The sequence below is a fragment of the Camelus dromedarius genome, chromosome 22 (genome assembly GCF_036321535.1).
Source record: "Camelus dromedarius isolate mCamDro1 chromosome 22, mCamDro1.pat, whole genome shotgun sequence".
In the NCBI taxonomy this organism is placed as follows: Eukaryota; Metazoa; Chordata; class Mammalia; order Artiodactyla; family Camelidae; genus Camelus; species Camelus dromedarius.
Genome location: NC_087457.1, coordinates 35,782,977 through 35,807,477, shown reverse-complemented (window position 1 = coordinate 35,807,477; position 24,501 = coordinate 35,782,977). Strand labels below are relative to the sequence as shown.

Genomic DNA, 24,501 nt, shown 5'->3' with positions numbered 1-24,501 from the left:
AGGAGCCAATGAAAGAGTTCTCAATAGCCAAAGCAGGAATTAACTGAGCAACCAAACCTGTAGTGCTGTTTTATAACCAAAAGATTAAAATAACTATCCAGGTGTCCACAGTGGTGAAGTTAAATGATGACATAGTTGTTTTTTTTTTTGTTGTTGTTGTTGTTTTTTTTTAATGAATGGGATTGAATAGAAAACTCCTATGCAGAAGAATTCCTAATAATTCATGACATCCATCAAGGAGGTGGAGCTAAAGCCCCCTCTTCTGAAGTGTAGGTTCCACATAGTGACCTCCTCCTGTTTAGGTCAGAAGCAAGAAAAGTCTGAGATCCTACTGCTGGGTGTGTATCCAGAGCAAAACTCTAATGTGAAAAGACACACGCACTAACTGATTTTCTTTTTTACTACAGTGGGGAACATTAAATTGGGGAAAAAACTGTGTTTTCAACAACTGGTGCCAGGCAATTGTCTATCCAGTGAAATTTTTTTCATTTCCAAGATAAATGAAATTGGATCCTTGTTTCATACTACATGCAAAATTAACTCAAGATACATAAAAAGCTTTCATTTAAAGAGTGGTAAAGTGACAATCAGCCCTCATCTGCTGATTCCACATTTGTAGGATCAGTCACCTTCAGATAAAAAAATAATAACAATTTGAGAAAGATCCATAAAGAAAAACTTGAATTTGTGGCATGAAAGGAAATATTTAAATAACACTATATTTTCTTCAAAATTATTTATATATCATTTACATTGTATTACTTCCTATAAGTGATCTAGAGATGATTTTAAGTATACAGGAAGATGTACTTAGATTATTTGCCAATATTACACCATTTTATATAATGGATTTGACCACCAACAGATATTTAGTATCCACAGGGTGTTCTGGAAACAATACCTCACAGATAGGGAGGGAAGATGTATAAATTCTCAAAGAAACAATGGGGATTAGTCATCATCATCTTGGACTTAGCAAATTTTTTAGATCTGGTAGCAAACACAAGCAAGGAAAGAAAAAAATAAGTCACCTTTCATCAAAGTAAAGACACTTGTACATCAAAGATGCTATCCAGAAACTGAAAAGACAGCACACAAAATCAAAGAAAATATTTGCACATTATATACTTGAAAAAAATTTTATCAAGAATATATCAAGAACTTTTATAACTCATAAAAAGACAAAACAAACCCAATTTTTAACATGGTAAAAGGACTTAAATACACCCTTCTCTATATGTAAACTAAAAAAAAAAGTACAGTATATTGTATATATGTATTTACATGCAATATAATGTATATGTGCAGTCAAACAGTAATAGTCTACCTAATAAAAGTGAAAAATAAGAAAAACCAATAAATAAATCAAATTAAATATTTTTTTAAATAGACCCTTCTCCAGACAAGACAAATTGTCAACAAGCACATGAAAAAATGTTTAAAATCAGTCGTGATTGAAATGTAAATTAATACCATGATGCCATACCCTTTCAAGCACACTAGAAACCCTACAATCCAGAAAACTAAAAAAAAAAAAAAAGGAAAAGTGTAGAGAAATTGAAACTTTTAAGCATTACTTGAAAAATTAGAAAATGGTACAGCCCATGTTTCCAGTTTGTCATTTCCTCAAAAAGACAAAAATACAGTTACCTTATGGTTCAACAACTACACTCCTAGATATAGACCCCAAAACATTAAAAACAGCTGTTCAAACAAAAAAAAAGGCACACAAATATTCACAGCAGCACTATGCGCAATGGCCCCAAAGGTAGAACAATTGAAATGTCCATCAAAGGCTAAATAGATAAACAAATAGTGTACATCCATAAACTGCCATATTATTCTGCCATATAACGGAATAAAATGGTGCAGCCACGGTGGAGAATCATACGGGAGTTCCTCAAAAACTTACACATGGGGTTGACATGTGATCCATCAATTCCACTTCAAGATATATGTTCAAAATATTCAAAAGCAGGAACTGGAATAGAAATGAGTACACCCATATCCATGGCAGCACTAATCACAACAGCAAAAGGTGGAAACAACTCACCTGTCCATCAGCAGATGAATGGATAAAGTACATGTGATGTATACACAATGGGATACTGCACAGCCTTAGAAACTAAGGAAATTATGACACATGCTGCAACGTGAATAAATCTTGAAGTCCCTATGCTAAGTGAAATAAGCCAGACACAGAAGGACAAATACTGTATGATTCCCCTTATACAAGGCATCCAGAGAAGTCAGATGCAGAGATAGAAAGACTGTCACTGCCAGGGGCTGAGGGGAGTCAGTGTTCACTGGACACAGGGTTTCACTTGGGAAAAGTGAGCAAGATCTGGAGACGGATGGTGAGGCATCTGTACAACAATATGAACTTAGTTAATACCATAGAACTGCATAGTTAAATGGTTTAAATGGTAAATGTTATCTTCTGTATTTTTAATGACAATGAAAAATGTGAATGAATCACTAATGATTCAAACTGGATACAGATTGAAAACATTCTAAGTGAAAGGAGACACACAGAAGAGGCCACCCAGATCGTACTCATCTTGTGTGCCTTAAGTCCATTCAGATTTTGAGAAAGAGGGAAACTCTCAGTAATAGTTTCAGAAAAAGAAAAGAAAACTGGCACAGAAAGGAAAACGGGATTTCCATAAATAGGGGCAATGGGGAAGGCTGAACTGGGCCTGTGGCTGGGGTTACAAGGTGGAACCATACAATCTCTTCATTTGGGGTTTGTGTGCTGGTTCCCTGGGGGAGTATCCCAGGGTTAGGTAAAAACCCACTGGAGTGTCTTATGTGAAGTGGCAAATGTGAGTACTGTGTAATGCTATTTAAAGTATTTTATACGGAACTTCATAAGAAAACTTTATAAGAAACTTCGTTAGAAACTGTATTACTTTTGAAAATAACCATGTCAATGCCACACCAAAAAACCAGATAAGACATCAGATTTCCCTATAGAGGCCCACCCTTAACGCGATCCAGTTCACCCAAAGTGCTGATGCTCCTCGCCCTTGCAGGAGTCCACATGGAACTTAGAGGCACTGTGGGAAGATTAGGAGCCTCTGTGTCTTAGGTGCTGTGGATGACTCCTCGATGGAGTCCAAACAGAGTGACTTCTGATTTCTAGCTTTCCACATCAAACCATCAAAAAACTGTTAGAACTAATAAATCATTTCAGTAAAGCTACAAGGTACAAAATCAATACACAAAAATCAGTTGTCTTTCTATACATTAATAATGAAACATCAGAAAGAGACTTTTTTAAAAATCCCACTTACAACTGCATCCAAAAAAAAAAAAACTAGCAATAAACTGAATCAAGGCTATGAAAGACCTGCGCACTGAAAATTCTAAGACACTGAGGAAAGAAACTGAACAGACACAAATAAATGGAAGGATACCCTCTGCTCACAGACAGAAATAATTAATATTGTTAAAATGTCCATTCTACCCAAAGCAGTGCTCAAATTCAAAGCAAGCCTCGTCAAATCATCATGCCCTACATCAGAAAATAACAGAACATCGTGAATTGACTATACTTCAATAAAATAAAATAAACTTCAGTGGTATTTTTCACAGAAACAGAACAAACTTTCCTAACATTCATGTGGAAACACAAAGGACCCTGAACAGCCAAAGAGATTCTACAAAAGGGAAACAGGCTGGAGGCATCTCCTTCCCTGACTTCACACTGCATTACAAAAGCATAGTCACCAAAAAATTGTGGAATTGGCACAACAACAAGGACATGGACCAGAGAGAGTCTGCAAATAAACCTACGGGTGTGTGGTCAGTTAACTCACAAGAAAGGAGCCAGGAACCTGCACCGGGGAAAGGACACTCTCCTCAATGAATGGTGCTGGGAAAACTGGACACCACACGCCAAAGGACACGGCACACTGTCTGCACCACACACAAAACCAGACTAAAAACCCACAGCTTCCCACATCCAGCCCTTCCTCTCCAGGGGCCTCTGAGGAGGGATTCTCCTCAGCCGTCAGCCCCTCACAGGAAACTTCTCCTCACTTTCCCTCACTTTTCCTTCCTCCTCACCTTCCCTTCAGTGCAGCACCTCCTGTTGGGTCCTGAGGAGACTGGGCTCCTGTCAGCGGGGACATAACCCCCTGTTGTCCCGAAGCCCCGACAGGTCCAAAGGAGATGCGGCTCCAGTCAGCTGCGCAGGACGCCAAATCCTCAGGCAGAACGCAGCTGGGGGAGGCGGGCTCCAGCCAGCCAATGGGAAAGCGCGAACCCAGCTGCCCTCACAGCCAGCAGAGCCCCCCCACCCCAACAGCGGCTCTGCTCAATCCTTTAAACTGGAACTTCAAACTGAAATAGAGCCAAATACCGGTAACTTCTCCAAATAGTTAGGGAAAACTTAATTGGAAGCCATATGGAATGAATTGAATGGAGACAAACTTTAAAACTTACAACAAACTCACTCAGATTTATTCATACATATTTAATATCCAAAACTATCAAAACTATAGAGAAAAACATAAGAAAATCTACATGACCTTGGGTTTGGTTACGTAGATTATGACCTTTGAGTTTTATCACACAACACAAAAAGCCAATCCAAAAAACAGTAATATTATGGACTTTATAAAACATTTCTACTCTGAAAGACCTTACTTAGAAAGCCAAAAGATAAGCCACAAACTGAGAAAAATACTTACAAAACACATATCTGATAAGTGATATGTCTCATAATATACAAAGAACTCTAAAATATCCCCATGAAAATGTGTAAAGATCTGAATAGACACCTGGCACAGGAAGACATACAGATAGTAAATAAACATACAAAAATATGCTTAGCATCGTATACCATTAGGGAATTGCAAATTAAAATCACGAGATATCACGGCACACCAATTAGGACCACTAAACTCCAAAACTATGACAACCCCATTGCTGGTGGTGAGGAACAACAGGGCTCTCCCTCACTGCTGCTGGAATGCATGCACAGCCAGTTTGTAAGACAGGTTGGAATTTTTTCCCAAAGCTAAACAAGTCTCACCTTGGGATCCAACAATCCCTCTTTCAGTATTTAGGCGAGTACTTTGAAAAACTATGTCCACACACAAACTGGGATGCAGTTATGCACAGCAGCTCTGCCCACACTGGCTAAAAACTTGAAATCAGGATGTCCTTCAATAGATGAAGCATAAGCAAACGGGGGTACATGCATGTCAAGAGGAGCAGAATGAGCAACCCCAAATAGGCCTCTTTGGCATAAGGATTAGTCTGGTCTGACTAATTTAAAAAAATCATAGAAAACTGAGTAGAGATTGCCCTTTTGGGAGTGATATTTACATTTAATAGGAAAATCTACATTTGTAAGCGTATGTCCCTCTTTGTACCAGAAATAGAAGGCAAATTAAACCTCAACTACCTCTTATCAATAGAGAAGTCCTGACTTAGATCTGCATAACAAACACACCCTTGTTCACTGAGCTTTCATGGTAACCTGCCAAAACCTACTTCCTTCCTCCCCAAGGCCTTGCTTTTGTTTTTAGCTAAATATTGTATTTAAGATGATGACTTTGGCTATTTCAGGGAGGGACTCAGTTGTCCTGGGTGTCTCCCCTGTATACAGGAGGTATACACGTTATTAAATTTGTTTCTTTTTCTCCCTGTAACCTGTCTTATTAGGGGGTGGGGGGATGTCAACCAAGAACCTAGAAGGGGAGAGGGAAAACTGGTTTTCCTACCATACACACGCAGTGGAATATTACTCAGCAATAGAAATAAAACCATCAACCCAAGGAAAGACACGGGTAAATCTTACTTATATATTACTGGGTGAAAGTATCCAGTCTGAGGAGGCTGCACACAGTATGGCCCTATTTATGACAATTTTGGAAAAGACAAAACTATGCACATAAGCAGATCATGGGGTGAGAGTGGGGGATTGAAGTATTCCATGTGATATTTAGGTTGGTGTCACTACGAGTCTAAGCCCACACATTTGCACAACACAAAGGTCAATCATAATCTCAAAGTTAGTTGTTTAGGGTGTAGCAGTGTCGCAGGATAGAACACACAATGTGACAGAATCCAACTATATTAGAAATCGATGGAAAACTCAGTTGGTGGTGGGGCAAAAGGTGCTGACCTGTTAACTTTGGATATGAACAGAATCATTTTGCAAAGGCAAAATGTACCATTGTTAAACTGTGGGCTTTATATTATAAAGTTCTTTCTGGGGTGTAGTACCTAACAATTCTAAAACCACTGTGCAAAGGGTCAGGACATGGATACAGCTTTGGGGCAGAGCCCCACTCAACCCACTAAAGCAGCCCAGTTCCCAGACGCCAGCTGAGGGCGTATTTGCCGGCTGGCAGTGTTCTGCTTTCTGCACGGAGGTATCTTTGGTTTCTTGCTGCAACTTCGTGCGCGGAGGGGACACTACTGGAGCTGTCCCAAACGTTAACCTGAAGCCCGGAGCGCCCGGGGCGTGCAGCCGACTCCCGGGACACCCCACGGAACAGACGCCGAGACCTGAGCTGTGTCGGGCTGAAGGACCCGCAGAGCCGGAGCGGCCAGGGTGGGGCGGTGGGGCGGTGGGGCGGGGCAGGCTCATGTCACGCCCACGCCACGCCCACGCCCCCTCTGCTCTCGCCCCGCGCCCGGCGAGCGGCTCCCTGACTAAGGCCCCGCCCCCAGGGCGGAATTTCCTGCCCACCCGGAAGCGGATTTCGGGAGCGAGGGTCCCCTCGGGTGAGTGAGCTCCGGGTCCCTGCGGTTCAGGCCCGCGCTCCAAGGCCCCTCCCTGTCCGGTCCTCCACGCCCAGGGTCGGGGGTGCGGAGGTGACGGACCCCTCCCTCGCCCGCTCCTGCCCTTGTCGCGCTGAGACCCGGGATGCCGCGGGCTAAAGTCGCCCCGAGGCCGTCCGCGGCCGCCTTTCCGCCTTCGGTCTCTTCACCGTCTTCCGCCCCCGCCCGCGCGGTGTCAGGGCCCCACTCTCGCCCCTCACTGCCCGCTTCGCCCTCCCTGGCCCTGGCATTGCGCAGACCCCAGTCTTCTCCTGCGGCCGGGCCCTGCCGCACGCGCCCCTTCGCGGTCACCGCCTCAGAAGGGCCCTTGAGCCCCGGGCTGGAGGAGGGGCCCCGGGTCCTTGTGTCCCGCCGCGCTGGCGATACCGGCCACGGTGTTTGCATTCCCGACGTCTCACGGGAAAGTGTGCTCTTCCTGGGCAGAGAGCTTCTTTGTTCCACCCCCGTGGACGTTGCGCTGTGGCAAGGGGTGGGACAGGACGAGACCGAAGGAGTAAGGGACAGTGAGGACTTGGAAAGTAAAATCGAGGGGGGAGGGAGGGGACGGATTGGACTTGGAAAGACAAAATACAGGTGAAAAAGAAAGTGACCTGGGCAAGAAGCAGTAGGATACGTGAAAACAGACAAAAGAGATCAACAGGGAGGTGGCCAAGGACAGAATAGATGAGGGGGCTTTCAACAACAGTAGCAGTTGGGGACAGTAGAAGGATAGATTCCAAATTCATTAGGTTTTTTTTTTAACTTTCCAAATTACTTTTCTTTTTAAACTTACCGTATCAAATTAAGATCATGAGGCCTCAGCGCTTTCCCTGTCTTTATTGTATACTAAAAGAATTCTGTAGTGCTTAGTAAATAAGTTTTACACTTTTCACTGTGCAGTTGGTAAGGATAATGATTTTTGTCTTAACGGTCAAAACCAAGTTTAAACAGGTAGTGTAGTATTCAACAGCATCTTTTCTTCAGTATATGATTTTTTACATTTACTGCTCTGTAAGCTACAGTTTCCAACTAAGTGTATCGTCTCTTCAAATTCCCTTTGTTTCGCAAATATTGAAGGATAGGCTGGATGGTTCTGGAGCTTTGTTCTAGCCAATCTTATCTGTTCATGATGAATACATTACTCAGAGCTATTTCCATAGCTGAACTTCTTTTTTTCCCAGTGTCGATAATTAGGTGTTTTTAAAATTATTTATGGAAGTATGTATTATGGAAAAGATAAATTAAATGCTTTTAGTCAATATGATTAAAACCATGAAAGAGAACTTGCCCTTGCTCAGGAAAAGGAAATAATTGTCTGGAATCTTTAGGGGCAGTGGTGAGAATGGCAAGCCTTGCCACTATCCAGTCCAGACCACCCCATGCCTGTGAGGTCAGTAATTGTTGCTCCCTCCTGTTCACATGTCCGAAACACATTCACACAGTCAAAAGGCATCTGGTAGGGAAAGACTAATATTTTTTTAACTGAACACAAAAGAAAAAAATTAATTTCTCCAATGATGAGATGGCACTTGGCTCTGGGAAGAGAGCTTGGAGGAGAAAGGGCAATGTAATTGGATGTTAACGAATGGAAGAGAGCCTGAGAAGCCTAGGAATAGGAGAAAAGGAGCACTCTACCCATCCTCACCTGGTGATCCTGTGCTCAGCAGGTATTGGAAGACACTGTGGGGATTGTGACTTGAAAGGAAGGTCTCACCAACTCACCTTCCCATAGCTGCCATGTAAACTGTGGGCTCTACAGGATAGAAGGATATATGAAGTGACAGGCAGACAAACTTAGCTGTTGGTCTCCATGTAGGAGTTTATTGTCCCTGCTCCCTGATTGTTCAGCATACAGCAGAGGACCATTTTTTCCAAATGTTGAATTTCTCCCTATGTGTGTGGTTGTGGCATGGCAGGAGATAAGACCTTGAATGGCACATTCTCAACTCTCAGGAGTGACTTCTTAGCTGAGAAAGGCACTCGGAGGAGGAAGAAGATGAGGAGTCAAGAATGAATACTTATTTGGAAAAAGTCATATTTCCTATCCTCTCCTTCCTGAAATGCTGTTTTTTAGGACATACTAAAATCTGACTCAGAGTTCCTGCCTAACACGTTTCCTCACTCATCCATGGCCTCTCTCATCTACAGACCAATTGCATCTTACTGTCAGCCAGTGACATGCCATGTGTGAAGTGGCTCCATCTGGGGGCTCATCAAGAGAAATGCTGCAGGCCAGACATTGATTAGAGACAAGGACTGGGCACCACGTTGTCAATAAGATTTGCCAGTAGCGATTGCACAGGGAGCAGATCTGGATGTACTATAGCCCAGGGTTAAAGAGACTGCACACGTTAGTACTCAATGTCAGGAATGAGTAGAAAATAATGGAAAAATATATCCCTACGGGTAAATTTGTTCTACCAGGTTGTGTCATGCATTTGAAACTTAGCAAAGTGAATCAGTTTTTTTGGCCTCAAAATATTAATGATTTGCAGTAGAAGGGTGAGATTAGAAACATAACCATGGGAAATTAAGGCGGCATTTCATCCACATCATGGAGTATATTTTTTCCTGTAATTGTTAAAAAATAGAATCAACCCAAATGTCTAACAGTAAGAGGTTTTTAAACATTGTTCATAGCACATTCATCCTAGGGAGACCTTGGTGTTCATGAATTTGTAAAGAATTGACCTCTCTGCAGGTATCTCAGCGTTCTTCCATTTAGAGTAACTTGGTGTTTTATTACTGGGCCAAGAGATGATACATTTCATGTTGTAATAGATTCTGGCACAGTCTCCTCTTCACACATAACACAAAACTGCAAAGAGATCCTCATCCATCACCAACTCCTGAGGTTTCCCCCATACTTAAACCAGGACTTCATTATAACTGTGTATATTTGTAGATTTGAATAAAATTACAGCTCTTTGTTTTTATTTCCAATTTACTAATTACTTAAGAGACTGAATAAATTTTTTTCTTTATAGACATGAATTTTTCTACTTGACTTTTGATGTGCATTTAGATGTTTTTTATTTTTTAGTTTAATTATACACATGTACACTTTGGTCTGATAATATTCATGCAGTGAAACCAAAATTCTTTCATGGCCTCCTTCCACCCCCCCTTTTGGAAGCTATCATGCATTTCATATTATAAAATACCATGTTCCATTTAGTCCTAATATATTGTTTACTATTGTTTGTTTCAACTACTTAATTTGAATTATTTTAAAGTTTTAAGTAATACAGGTTCAGGTGTAATGTGACCTGTCTTCTTTTTTTTTTTTTTTTTTTTTCCTTTTCACAATTATTTTGGCTATATCCTCATCCCAAATCAAAAGAGAGAGAAAATTGACTTTTAAAACAATTCTCATTTTTTATGTGAAATGTTCCATATGACTTTTAGATTCGAGTTGCACCGAATTTTTGCAGTCACTGAGACTTTTTTGCTACCATGTCCTCTAGTCTAAGAATTTGATTTGGCAGACTTTGTTTGTGTCATATTTACATCCTCACAAAGTTTTAAAATTTCTTTACATGGGTTTGTAAATTTACTTCAAATCGGAGTCATAATATTTTGCTGTTGTATGTAGAGACTGGCTTTTGTGTGTTTACTTAGTTTTTAAATTATTGTTGCTAAACAGGAAATAGTGATTTCCGTATATTAAGATTGGATTTGTCCACTTGAAAAGATATTAGGTATGATAGTTAAAATGGATTTTCCTATTTTTTTGAGTTTGAAATCGTATCTTCTGAGAATCACTACATGAGCTGCTTTACTCCATTTTTTTTTAAGGGGGGAGGTAATTAGGTTTATATATTTATTTTTTAATGGAGGTACCAGGGATTGAACACAGGACCTTGTGCCTGCTAAGCACACAGTCTACCATTGAGCTATATATACCCTCCCCTCCAACTCCATTTTTTAATTTCCTCTCCTTTCCTCTATTTTTCTTGGTCCTGACTCAGGCATCGTGTGCACTGATTTCTAGGATACTTCCTACCTCTATTTCCTTCTGATAATTTTTGAATAAATTTAGACAGGCCTCAGACAGGCCATCTTTATACTGTGCACAACCAAATATGAAGTTTAGTTGGCCTTTCTCAGAGATCTCACTGTTTTATGGCTTTTGGTTATCCATGATTTTATACTTGTTTTCTACTTCTAAACCTATTTGCATCTATGTAGAAGTCCCTCGGTCCTTGCCAAACTAAATTTTTTAAGTGTCATAAATAATGAGTGCATTTCACGGGAGCTTCACCACCTCAACAAATGAAATACTCTAGTATATGTACACAGAGTGTTCTTGTCATTATTTATTTAAATAATCTCTTCTTAGCTAGACTTTTAACTCCATAGGGACAAATGATCTGTCTGTTTTACTCATCAGTATGAATTCACTCCCTGCTACAATCTTGGTTCTGAGTTGACATGAAACATGGATTCATTTATGGCAAAAGGAGATCATCACTTGCCTCAGATATGTTGCAGTACATAGGCTGAAAAGACAGGACATCTCAGAGTTACATGAAAATCAAATAATTGATATAGTTTAATTAAAAAAGTAATACTAAATCATTTTTACTGTCATAAGAGTATAATTTTTAAAAAAAGAAAATTAAACTATTTCTTTGGGATCAAATGCCTATGCTAAAATGAAAATATATTGCTTGATTTTCCTTCAGAAATAATAATATCCTTCTATAAAGAAATCACTTAAGATTTTTAACTGTTTAATCTCCTTTTTAACATCAGTTTTTAAAATAACCTATTCAGAGACAGAAAGCAGAATGTTGGTTGCCAGGGGCAGGGGGAGGAAGGAATGGGGGTAGTTGTTTAATGGGTGTAGAGTTTCAGTTTTATCAGATGAAGAGAGTTTCAGAGGTGGGCAGCAGTGATGATTGTACAACTTTATGAATGTATTTACCACTGAACTATACACTTAAGCATGGCTAAGATGGTAAATGCTATGTGTATTTTACCGCAGTAAAAAAAATGGAAACATATTCTGTGTATAATAAAATGAATCCTGAAACAGATCATTTATTCTGGAAATCCTTAACATTTTGAGGGTTGTATGGCTTTACAGTTTTTAGGACATCAGCTAGACCTGACTTGAAGAGACCTACACTGGATGAGCTTTTTCTTGCTTGGTAGTAAAAAAAATGCATATTCTAGAACCTTGAAAGATATTTCCCTTGGTTTTAGATATTTATTCAGCACATACATTTACATTTATGTAGAGTTACACTTAGGTCCACAACCTGAGAATATGTCAGTAGATTACAAATCTTAAAAATAAAGAGCAGGAAGGATTCTCTTGCTGTAGATTTTCAGTACTGCCCAGAACAACCAAAATCCGTAAAACAGTGAAATCTCTGAGAAAAGCCATCAAGTTTGCTTTTAAGACTTTTAGAAGAATTGCAGAATTAAAGGATATTATTTGTTGTCCTTAATTTCATCTACAGGATTAACCTAATGAGAAGGAAGGAATCTCCTTAAAGAGGCATTTCTTGATTTATCTAGATTGCAGCCTGAGTTAATCAGATTTGTCCTTTGGATTACAACACTGATGAGGTTATCAACTGCACTGAAAGATAGTTCACCATCAAAATGATGCATTTTCTAGAAAGAGAAGCTGGGAACTCTGAAATGTTGTGGCAGTGTCCTCAGTAAGTATTTGGCTTCACTGGTGTCTGGTTTCTGGTGAGTACTGAAGATCATTTTCACCAGAAGGGACAGACCTCCTTTATTTTGTAAATGATTTTTTGTGAAGAGAAGTGTTCATTTTGGTAGGACTTCAGTGAAAAGATATCTGAGTAACTGACATTCGAACAGATTGAAGGAAATAAGTATGGGGTAGAAAAGTGTATTTGTGAATTTGAGTGGAAGTGAAGGATAATAGTGAACAGTGTAGAAGTAATAGCAATGCTTCATTGTATTCATGATGTTCTGAGAAAGCATATAAAATGTCAACCGTTGGATGTCAGGTGGAGACATTGAAAAGATTAGAGACTAGACAGAGGGTACTATCTAGGGGGAGTGGGAGATAGTGTTATGAGCTGTATTTTATTTCTAGTGTATGTTAGTTTCAGAAAGATGCAAAGTCATAAATGGAATTCAGACATGAGTTTGGTCACACTTATTTTAGAAAAAGTAATGGAAGAAATTGAAGCAACTGTATAAATATATGAGCATTCCTGGGCAGTGTATCTAAGTAGAGCAGGATGAAGAAGCCAGATGGAGTCTTGAGATCTTTCAACAATATTGTTTGAGAAGTTCTTGGAAAGTGATAAGGAGTTAGAGTGACAAGATTACTTTAAAGACAGTAGACTGAGGTGTCAGAGAAACCTGGGAAACAGTATGTTCCCAAAAAGAGGTCATGTTATACTTATATAGATCCAAGTAAAAGCCTGAGGCACATACAGTGGATTCATTTGTGCAGGTTATTGGTATTGTGAGTCAAGTGGTGAGTGGAGTGTGAGAATTTGACAACTACACCTCCATTTCTTAGTTTGATTGTAAGGGCAGGAAGGGAGAGAAGGGCTTTAAGATGAAGGAAGTTCAGACATGGTTTCATATTCAAGATGGAGGAAACTTAATAGGTTTAAATGGTGAGGGGATGAACCATGACAAGAGGGAGAGGTTGCTGGTAAAGGAGATAGACTTTTAAATTAAAAATGTAATGTTCCCAACAATTGGAGACGTTGGACTCAGCCAGGAGTAGATATGACTCTTCAATTTGATAGGAGTTAAGGAATAACTAAAAAGTATATATGCAGGAATGGTTGTACATTTTATGATATTAAACTAAGGTAATTTGTCATATAATTTATCAAAATAGTAGGAACTAGCTCATCGATTGAAAGTGAGGGGGAGAAGTTAGAATGTGTGGGTTCAAAGGCATTGAAAAGGTTTGAAATATTTATGAAGCATGAAAAATGAATTAATTATCAAGACATAGGGGGGTTGCCTGATTTATTTAGAAGCCTCAGTGAGTTGTGACCTCATGTTTAGAGGAGGGTCAGTATCCTACTCCTGTGATGTCAGATGCAGTTATGGAACAGGCCAGTGTTTTTTTTTTATTGTTATTGTTAGTGGATGTACTGGGGATTGAACTCAGAACCTCATGCATGCTAAGCTTGTGGTCTACCACTGAGCTATAACCCCTGCCTCAAAGCTGTTGAGTTCTTGATCAGCAGATGTGGTAAATAATCAGAAGGACATAAATAATGTTGGTCTTGGTAAATATCTACTGAAGTGAGTAACTGAGTTGAACTGGGCATTAAAAATGAGAAGTGTTGGAGGCTGATATTTGGAAATTGGGACAATAGTGTGTGGTGGAGAACCTGAGCATAGGGAGTCATTTTGTGAAAAAGCAAAAAGGAGAATAATTTGCAAAAACAGGGTGGGGCCTCTGATTATTAATGTTAGAGGTGTTATTCCAGGTACAATAGAGGTGTCATGTGTAACCCTTAAAGACTTTCAGCTTCGAAGGCAAGGGGAGGAAAATTTAAACTATATCTGCATTACTTCTTACTGTATGCTTATGTGCACATATAAAGTTTCTGAAACTCTGATGGTGTTATTTATTAAACTGATAAATGAACTATAATTAGTAGGCTTATTTTGAGGAATAAATAAGCAAATGTATGTAAATCTCAAAGCAGAGAGTCACATTTAGTAAAACTTTATTGATTTCTTTTCTTGACATCAGGTACAAATGTGTGAGTTAAACCTGTTTCTGTTTACACTCGTTATCTGTTGTCCATGAAAGATAATTATTGATGTTTTAGGGAAGGATTTACAATTTATAAATGCTTTCACAGACATACACACAATGAAATAATGAAATTCAGGGAAGTTGCAGTTAATGGTGATTGATCAAAGGGCGGGATTTCAACTACTACTTTTCTAAAATATTAGGTGGAGCAACTAACTTTCCTCCTCAAATTTCTTTTTTCTATTTCTGAGCCTACTGCCCTAATAGTGGTACTATAACCCACATACTCCTGAGATTTTGTGAAGAAGGGGGCATGAAGGGTAAATTTGCAAGACAGGTGCCATTGATTCCTCCAAATGAAATAAGTACCTGAATTAACCCTATCTTAAAATACATTCTTTTTTTTTTTTTTAAAGTGAAAGCAAGTTTATTTAGAGAGATACACACTCCACAGGCAGAATGTGGGCCATCTCAGAAAGGTGAGAGGGAGAGAGGCCGAGAGGTGTGGGGGTGTTTAGGTAAAAGTAGATACACACTCCATAGACAGAGTGTGGGCCGTCTCAGAAGGCAAGAGAGAGAGCAACCTTAAAATATATTCTTAATTCTCTTGGTTCATAACAAAGTCCGTGCAGAAGAAATCTAAAAGAGAGTGTTTCAGGAGCGTTATTGTTGAAAACCCTTGGAGGAGACAAAATAATTCAGGATGAGTGTATCCAGAGGTACAGGGTCAGAGAAAAGAAAGGATAATTGAGGCAGTAGAGGGCCAGGATGGAACGGGGGAAATCACTAATGTACAGACTAAAAGTAATTAAGCCTGAGAAGTTCCACAGTGGTTGCTAGAGGTGGGGACACGTGTGGCATGAGTCAGGGATCCCTGTATTTTGGAATTGTGAGGGAATTGGACGCTTCTGAATACCGTGGGTTAATTAGCAAACAAAGCTCATTTGTTTTTTCACAGTCTGATCTCTAAATTGAAGGTATTTGTATCTTCTTTACCACCACCAATAGTCTTAGCCCTCTGGTTGGGGGAGAGCTACCCATTCTCACTCTTAGAGCACACCGTATGTTTCTTTTGGTTGTCCTGGGGGCTAGTTCCAGGTGAGGGATTGGGGCTTCATGGCAAATGAGTATGAGGACTGTGAACAGCTGGAGTCTCATGGCTTTTTCCTTCTTCCTCAGTTTGACCTTCTGTTGCTTGGACTGTGTGTGAGTGAAAAACCAGAAGACAGTTGCCAGCTGAACTAGTTACAATGGACTCACAGGTGAAGAGGGAATTACTCTTTCTACTGAAATTGCGTCTCTGTTATCAGTATATGGGCTTACTTCTACTGTAGGCAAATATGTTCTAAGTGCACTCAGGAGACTTTTCAAAGCTCCGAACTAAAGCTGTTCCCCCAGAACTCTGGAAAGGTCATGTTGGGTCAGGGACTCCTCGAGTGGCTGTCTCCTTCCCAGCATTAGGCTCAGATGGTCTAGTCTCTGTCGATGCTGCGTATTCATAGAAGGGGTGAGAGGGGGTTTCTTTTTCTCATCCAGCCCATGGCTTAGTTGGCAAAAAAGTTTTAGTTATTAACCATTTTATTAACTGTAATGGGCTTATGATTGAGGTGAATACAGATGATAACCATAAGTAAGGAGCAAAACAGCACAGCCCAATGGAGCAGATGTTTCCACAGGTGAGACCAGTCAGTCCGGTGTTACAGATGCTGCAGGGAGTGCTGATTAGTGTTGAGGGAAAACGAATGATGGTTATACCAGAGAAGGCAATGAGGAGTCATTCCATTATTTTTTAAATTTTCAACCTCTTAAAGTTTTCATAGAATGTATTTGTGCTTTTTGAAAACTTCTAAAAAAGAAAACTAAAATCCTCATTACTACATATGTCCTGAATCATACATTTTCCCCCTTTGTGTAATTTTCCCTTTATTAAAATTTCACAACTGGAAACAATATTTAGGGAGTAGTGTTTTCTTAATTTGGGCTGTGATTCAGGAGAAGGAATATAGGAGGCAGAGTAAAACTTTAAGCCCTGAGGAATTTTTTGATTAACTGAAGAGGCCAGAATTATCACGTGGCTTCAGGTGTTCTTGAATAGAGAGACAGGATGAAGAAACAAAAGGCGATTTTCTTTATACCCAAATAAGTGATATTTGGAAGTCCACGAATAAGGGGAGGCTTCAGACTGTAGGAACAGTCAGGATCAGAGTGTCCTCAGTATGGAAGTCTCAGAGCCTCCGGCCTGAGCTGCTGAACTACTTATCCTTTGTAACGAACACCTCAGTTTTGTAGAGATAAACGACTATACCTGCTGACCTCAAGATCTGTATGAATCTAGTCAGTTATGCAGAATCTGGACGTTGCTTCAATATTCTCTGCCATTTAGTGAATAAAAAACCTACAAGTTATATTTAGGAAATATTTGTTAGATAGTTAGCACTTTACATGTTAGCTCAGTAGATCTTTCAGAACTCATAACAGATTATTACACAGTTTCATTGATGAAGAAACTGAGGTCAAAAGGGCTTAGTCATGCTAACCATAGTCATGCTTTAAAAGTGGCAGATCATGGATACCTCATCCCTTGTGATGAGTCTTTAGATTTACTTGAAGTTGGTTGAGAAGACTTTTATGGTAAGTTTTCAAGTGAAAATTTCATAATCATGATCTGGAAGTCATGTTTACAGATTTATTGGGAAATCTCCAGGTTATATTACACCATACCTCACATGTTACCTCTCTTTTTTTTTTAATTGAAGTATAGTCAGTTTATAATGTTGTGTCAATTTCTGGTGTACAGCACAATTCCTCAGCCATACATGAATATACATATATTCATTTTCACATTCTTTTTCACCATGAGCTTCTACAAGATATTGAATATATTTCCCTGTGCTGTACAGTATAAACTTGTTTATCTGTTTTATGTATACCAGTCAGTATCTGCAAATCTCGAACTCGCAGTCTAACCCTTCCCACCCTCCTCCCCACTGGCAACCACAAATCTGTATTCTATGTCTGTGAGTCTGTCCCTGTTTTATATATAAGTTCATTTGTCTTTTTTTTTTTTTTTGATTCCGCATGAGTGATATTGTATGTATTTTTCCTTCTCTTTCTGGCTAACTTCACTTAAAATGACATTCCCCAGGGCCATTGATGTTGGCCATCCTGCAAATAGCATTATTTTATCATTTTTTATGGCTTTATAATGAAGTTTTATGTATTTAGAGTATGTCTCTGTAGGTATATCTGAAAGTAAAATGTCCATGTCAACACTAAGAGTGATGTGATTGGACCCAGAATAATGTTTGAGATTTCTGTACTCTCAACCCCCACTTCCTTAGTGCTTGTCACATGTAACATCCTCCTCAGCAGAGATGGTCCTGTCTGAAACAACGTCCATAATGTTTTAGGAATCAGTGACCTTCGAGGATGTAGCTGTGGACTTCACCCAGGAAGAGTGGGCCCTACTGGACACATCCCAGAGAAAACTATTCAGAGATGTGATGCTAGAGAACATCAGTCATCTGGTCTCAGTTGGTGAGTCCCTTACTGTTTCTTTTGTATGTATTCATTCATTTATCAAATGTGTAGAAAAGTTTTCCTATTTCTCACTCCAAACTCTGTCTTGATTTTTTCATGCTCTCACAACTACCTTATAGCAATTTTTCCTTCCTTCTTACTTATAATTAGTTTATCAATCCCACTACAATGTAATCTTCCTGACACAATTTCATGTCTTTCTTGCTGCTCAATCTCTAACCCTCAAACAATAGTGAGAACTCACTATTTTTGTGTGGGTAAGTAAATGGATTGATTTTTTTTTAATTATTTTAAGGCAAGGACTGTGGTTTGATCAGATTACAGTGTTAAGAATAATAGATGTATTGTTTTTCACATAGAACCTAGATGTTTCTGGTGGATGTTGTATTCATTGAATTCTTTTTGGATATAATATTAAAACACTGTGAAAACTTACATTTTGACAATAAGTGAAAATATTGGAGATTCCGCAGTCTGTCTTTGGGGCATGGGCATCAGCAATGATAGGTCATTAATGTCTTTGGGAACAAGTTCAAGAGCTGTCATTTTGCAAGTCAAAGATCATACATGTTATTTTCAACATACTCTTTCTGTACTGAACTTTGGAGGTTATTCTTCCCCATTAGTCTGTCCTGTACTGATGATCATGCACTGTTAGAAGCACAGAACTCAAAATCCACATATCTTTCTCCTATAATCAGGCAATCAATTCTACAAATCAGATGTGATTTCCCATTTGGAGCAAGGAGAGCAACTTTCAAGAGAAAGGTTAGATTTTCTGCAAGGCCAGAGTCCAGATGAGCTACAGGAAGCTGTGCTTCAATAGGAGGAGGTGCCTGGTCAGTGACTGAATAGGCCCTAAGAAATAGCAAGTGAAGATACCTAAGTTTAGTGATGATTTTTAAATTTAGACAATGTCATAGGGGAAAAATTTTTTCAGATGATGTCATACCTTGCAGGTAAAAAATTTCTATTCACATATCTTTCTGCCATTGTCTTTGGCTTTAGGCAAGGTGAAATGTATGTACTCACTGTAGTTAAGCATTCACAAAAATTCCCTTTTCATGTTCCTATTCTATGAATAGGACCTTCTCTTTTCCTCCCCAACCTTTCATCTTTATTTTATTTTTCTCATATTTTAGTCCTGAGAATGACAGTTGTTACAGCCTACTATAATATGTTTCTTCTCCTTAGAGTATTTCATAATTTAACATTCTTTCCCATCTATGTGTCAATATTTGAAACATACACAAGTGGGCATTGGGTCTTTTCAACATTTTAATCCTCCTAATACCACTATAGCAATTTATTTTTTTCCAGTCATTTCAGATAGAGAAGATGATCTGAAAAAACAAGAAATGATATCCATGCAGCGTATCAACAAGAAGGACGCACCTTTAATTAGGACAGTGGTGAGCTTCATGGGTGTGAATGTGTTCTTGCAAATGATGACCTGGGAACTGAACAAGTTAGGAATTTGGCATAATTACCTGATTGTAGGTAAAGCTGGGATCATGGGCTCCCACAGGAGAAAATTTTAGTTAGTTTGATTTGGGGGAAGAAACATTAACCTGTAGTGAAAACCATAACCTGAGTTCTTATAAACAGACAATTAAGTAATCGTGGCTTATATTCCTAATCATTGAAACATAATAATGTCTTTAAAATTAAACATATATGTCTGCATTTGGGATACTACGAAAGACACAATCTCTATGCTTGCAAGAGAGTAAAACCCCATGTTTATGTACATAATACAGGAATAGTTTTAACTAGAGTCTGTCACTGAATGGTTACTCTTGAATTTATATGTAGAGAAGTGAATGAAGAAATGAGTAAATGTGGGCAAACCTTTAACAGTCTCTCATTTCCTTTCAAAAAGCAGAGCTCTCACACTCAAGAGGATCCTCTGGAACACAATGATTTCAGAGAAACATTTACTGAAATCTTAACATTGACTCAATATGAGATACCTCAAATGGGAAACAAACCCTGTGTCAGCCAAGATTTTGGAAAACCCATCAATTACTTGTCATCCTTTAATCTACATAAGCAAATTCATGCTAGAAGTACATCATATGAATATCATCGACGTAGGAATGTCTTTAATCAAAGTTCCGCCCTTAGACAACACAATAATGCCACAACTGGAGAGAAAGCATTTGAATGTCATGTATGTAGGAAAGCCTTCAGTAAAAGTTCTAACCTTAGACGACATGAGATGATTCACACTGGAGTGAAACCACATGGATGTCATCTCTGTGGGAAATCCTTTACTCATTGTTCTGATCTTAGAAAACATGAAAGAATTCACACTGGAGAGAAATTATATGGATGTCTTCTGTGTGGGAAAGCCTTCAGTAAAAGTTATAACCTTAGGCGACATGAGATGATTCACACCAGAGAGAAACCAAATGAATGTCATCTGTGTGGGAAAGCCTTCACTTACTGTTCTGACCTTAGAAAACATGAGAGAACACACTTTGGAGAGAAACCATATGAATGTCGTCTATGTGGGAAGACATTCAGTAAAACTTCTTACCTTAGACAACATGAGAGAACTCACAATGGAGAGAAACCATATGAATGTCATCTATGTGGGAAGGCCTTCACTCATTGTTCTCACCTTAGAAAACATGAGAGAACTCACACTGGAGAGAAACCATATGAATGTCATCTATGTGGAAAAGCCTTCACTGAATCTTCTGTCCTTAGACGACATGAGAGAACTCACACTGGAGAAAAGCCATATGAATGTCATCTATGTTGGAAGGCCTTCACTGATTCTTCTGTCCTTAAGCGACATGAGAGAACTCACACTGGAGAGAAACCATATGAATGTCACTTATGTGGGAAAGCCTTCAATCACTCTTCTGTCCTTAGACGACATGAAAGAACTCACACTGGTGAGAAACCATATGAATGCAATATATGTGGTAAAGCCTTCAATAGAAGTTATAACTTTAGATTGCATAAGAGAATTCACACTGGAGAGAAACCATATAAATGTTATCTCTGTGGGAAAGCCTTCAGTAAATATTTTAACCTTAGACAACATGAAAGAACTCATGCTATAAAGGTAATAAATGTAGAAGAGTCACCACCCATGCCTTCAAACTATAAACACTCTTGAGGACTCACAATAAGAAATACTATGTTTTGGGTTTTTTTGTTTTTTGTATATATATATTTATTGAAGTATAATCAGTTTAAAATGTTGTGTCAATTTCTGGTATACAGCATAATGCTTCAGTCATACATGAACATACATATATTCATTTTCATATTATTTTTCGCCATAAGTTACTACAAAATATTGAATATAGTCCCCTGTATTATAAAGTATGAACTTGTTGTTTATCTATTTTATATATATATTAGTTAGTATCTGTAAATCTCAAACTCCCAATTTATCCCTCCCCACCCCCTGCCCCCTGGTAACCATAGGTTTGTTTTCTATGTCTGTGAGTCTGTTTCTGTTTTGTAAATAAGTTTGTATTTTTTTTTATCCCACCTGTAAGTGATATCATGTGGTATTTTTCTTTTTCTGGCTTACTTCACTTAGAATGATGATCTCCAGGTCCATCCATGTTGCTGCAAATAGCATTATTATATTCTTTTTTATGGCTGAGTAGTATTCCATAGTATAAGTGTACCACAACTTCTTTATCCAGTCATCTGTCGATGGACATTTAGGTTGTTTCCATGTTTTGGCTATTGTAAATAGTGCTGCTGTGAACATTGGGGTGCATGTGTCTTTTTGAATTAAGGTTCCCTCTGGATATGTGCCTAGGAGTCATGCCCTTTCTTCTTGTCCTCTTCAGATCAGGTGATGCTGAGGTTTTCATCTAAACAGAGAAGCTAAATTTCTGTATTCTGGTTGTACTTCCCGTGTGTGTGTTAGATACTTTGCTTCAAAAGATAAGAATCATTTCTGTTGACATTTTCATCCATTTGTTTCCATTTGCTTTTCTAAATTAGTTGGATTTGCTTTAATTTCATTTTCTCCCATACATTACTGGAAGAATAATTAATGCAGCCCATTAACCATTTCACCATTTTATTGCTCGTAACCAAACCAGAATTAATTTTCCAAAATTATACAGCACGTTACCATAACGATTTACTAAAACCCAGATGTATTTAAAATATTGCCTTTCTATTGTTTCTGCTTTTTTCAATTCAGTCAAAAAAGCAGTAAGTTTCTGCTGACAAAATTGCTTGGAAAACCCAGTTATTTAGCAGGCAATTTTGAATTTATCTTCAATTTATTAGGCATTCACTGTAACCCTGGTGACGGGGCGGGCATCTGTGGCAGGTTGTCTTCATTTTTGCAACTAGTGATCCTAACCAGGAGCTCGGGAGATACTCACGACTGGACTATCTGACGCTTAGAAACACTCTCATCAAATGTGTTGAAATGAGGGCTCATTGAGAAACAGGACACACCCACCTTTGCAGTTTTCAGCCGACACAGACCCAGTGGGGCTCTCGTTGGTTCATAAGAGTTGTTAAGCACGTGTCTTCCCAGCTCCTCATTCAGGGATGTCACATCGGCAGCTGGAAATTGTCGGTGGTGGGAGTATTTACACTACAGAAACTGGCAAACACTACAGTCAGGGCTTCTCTCCCTCCTCTGAGAGCTGGTTTACTAGCACGCACTGGACATCCCCTAGCTGGCAACACCGCCAGGATGGCTCAGAACTCGTGGTGCTTCACGGCCTGTGCCCTCACGTGACACACCTTTGGTGGTCCTTAGAGCCCTCCTCCCCGCGGGGCTGAGGAGGGTGCTGACACTACACCACGTGGCTGGTTTTCTCCCCTGGCTTCCCCGAGCCAGCGTCCAGCATCTAGTCAGTGGCCTGGCCTCCTTACCCACCTGCTGTCCAGACAGCCAGCAATGCTCAGCCTCTCCCTCTCCTCCCAGCTGCCCACTGGGGCAGCTCACATCCAGCAATGCTCACATCCACCTCTCAAAGGGCTCCCTGGAAAGGCTTTGCTCATCTCACCCAGAGGTTGGAGCGTTGTGCCCAGTCCCAGGAGGACACAGTCAGTCGTCCCTTCTACTAGGCAGAGGGACAGAGTCCTGATGGACAAGAGACCGGGGTGACCAAAGGTGCCTGGAAGCTGGAGACGGTCAGAGGGCCGGCCAAGCAGAGGGCCGGCCAAGCAGAGGCCCAGTGATGCTGTTGTTAAAAGGCTGCAGCTACCTTAGCGACCAAGCCCGGCTCATGCTGCCCCAGAGTCAGATGGACGTAGGGAGAGGGGTCTGGAAACTCCAGGCTCAGGCAACAGCAAACACAGAAACCCGTCTCGTGCGAGAGAAAGAAAACAACGTTTGCAGTGGGAGGCGGGGCTCCTGTCCCAGTCCTGCTGTCCGGGCACCGCTGCCTGAGTCCTGAAGGTTTGGCCGTATCTGCAGTGAGGGATTGGGCTCCCTCTAGGAGTTCTCTCTGGGTTCTAACCGTCTGCCTCTAGTGGGTCCCACACAAAGCAATGTAGAAGCAGAAGAGCAGCAAGGACATAATCACACGTGATGAGCCACCTTCAGTACCACCTCTGAAGCGACCTGGAGGGCTGACCTGTTCCCACTGTTCAGGCTGTGGTTGTGTTGTTGAGGTCAAACGATTTCGGCTGGATGGTGGCCAGTCTCTCCCTCCCTTCTCCATGGGGAACTAGACTCCCCAGGCCCCGTAAAGTGTCAGACCCTAGTCCCTGCCTGCAGAGAGCTTATGGTCTTCATGCAAAAGTGAGATTTTTTTTTTTTTAAAAAAAGGTTGAGGGCAGTGCTGGGCTGGGATTTAAATAACTGAAATGCATTACAAGATACTGTGGTCGTGTAGAGAGTGGTAAAGATTACAAGCACTCAGAGGGCTGGGGGTGAGGGACACTTAAAACAGGCCCCTCGGGGGCAATTTCCAGGAATGGTGGACGAGTGACTGTCAGATGAACCAATTCTCACCTGGATCCACGTCTGCCTATTTGTAGGGTCCCGGCAAGGTTGCCAAGCTTTCTGGAAGCCTCGGGGCCTTGTCTTCAAGACGTGGTAATGATAGGATTGACATCTAGGGTTATTCTGAGCATAGCTGAAGCAGAGTGCTCAGCACAGAGCCTAGTGTGTAATGAGCACAAAGTCAGTGTCAGGCACTAACGTCATTCCTGCTACTAGCAAGGCTTTGTTCTGTAAAGACATGGGAGTTGATCTGAGTCTTAAGGAGTAGGGTCCTGCGGACAGGCCAAGTATAATTTGGAACAGTGTGGAGATGCTCCCTTGAATTTGTGCGTAGAGTTTCATGTCACAAGAACTGGGAGGTAATGGAGATTTACTATTTATTTTTCTAGATTGGAGTATCTGCTATCTGGGGTTTCCCATTAGAGGAAGGTGAGCATGGCTCTAAGAGATGTTACAGAAAAGTCTGCCCTGTTAGATTCCATACTAAGTTATGAAACTATGC

General features: G+C 40.0%; 1 protein-coding gene across 6 annotated transcripts; it reads left to right on the top strand.

Moving 5' to 3' along the window:
- The first annotated feature begins 6,613 nt into the window (after positions 1 to 6,613).
- ZNF596 (zinc finger protein 596) lies at positions 6,614 to 21,995 on the top strand. 6 transcript variants are annotated; one of them, XM_031440414.2, is made up of 6 exons: positions 6,614 to 6,744; positions 12,252 to 12,455; positions 15,686 to 15,768; positions 17,917 to 18,043; positions 19,367 to 19,458; positions 19,932 to 21,995. In XM_031440414.2, exons 3-6 carry the CDS (start codon positions 15,757 to 15,759, stop codon positions 21,177 to 21,179), a joined length of 1,479 nt encoding a protein of 492 aa, XP_031296274.1. In that variant the 5' UTR covers positions 6,614 to 6,744; positions 12,252 to 12,455; positions 15,686 to 15,756; the 3' UTR covers positions 21,180 to 21,995. The 6 variants fall into 6 exon arrangements, with proteins under 6 accessions (XP_031296274.1, XP_010972825.2, XP_031296273.1 ...); XM_010974523.3 differs by having other exon boundaries at positions 19,929 to 21,995; XM_031440413.2 differs by having other exon boundaries at positions 19,349 to 19,458.
- Positions 21,996 to 24,501: the final 2,506 nt, after the last annotated feature.

Bases quoted from the DNA above. Each gene is read 5' to 3' on its own strand.
- ZNF596 (XM_031440410.2), top strand. The intron at 18,044-19,348 runs GTGAGTCCCTTA...ATACCACTATAG, and splicing joins CAGTCATCTGGTCTCAGTTG to CAATTTATTTTTTTCCAGTC. The intron at 19,459-19,928 runs GTGAGCTTCATG...CCTTTCAAAAAG, and splicing joins CACCTTTAATTAGGACAGTG to CAGAGCTCTCACACTCAAGA.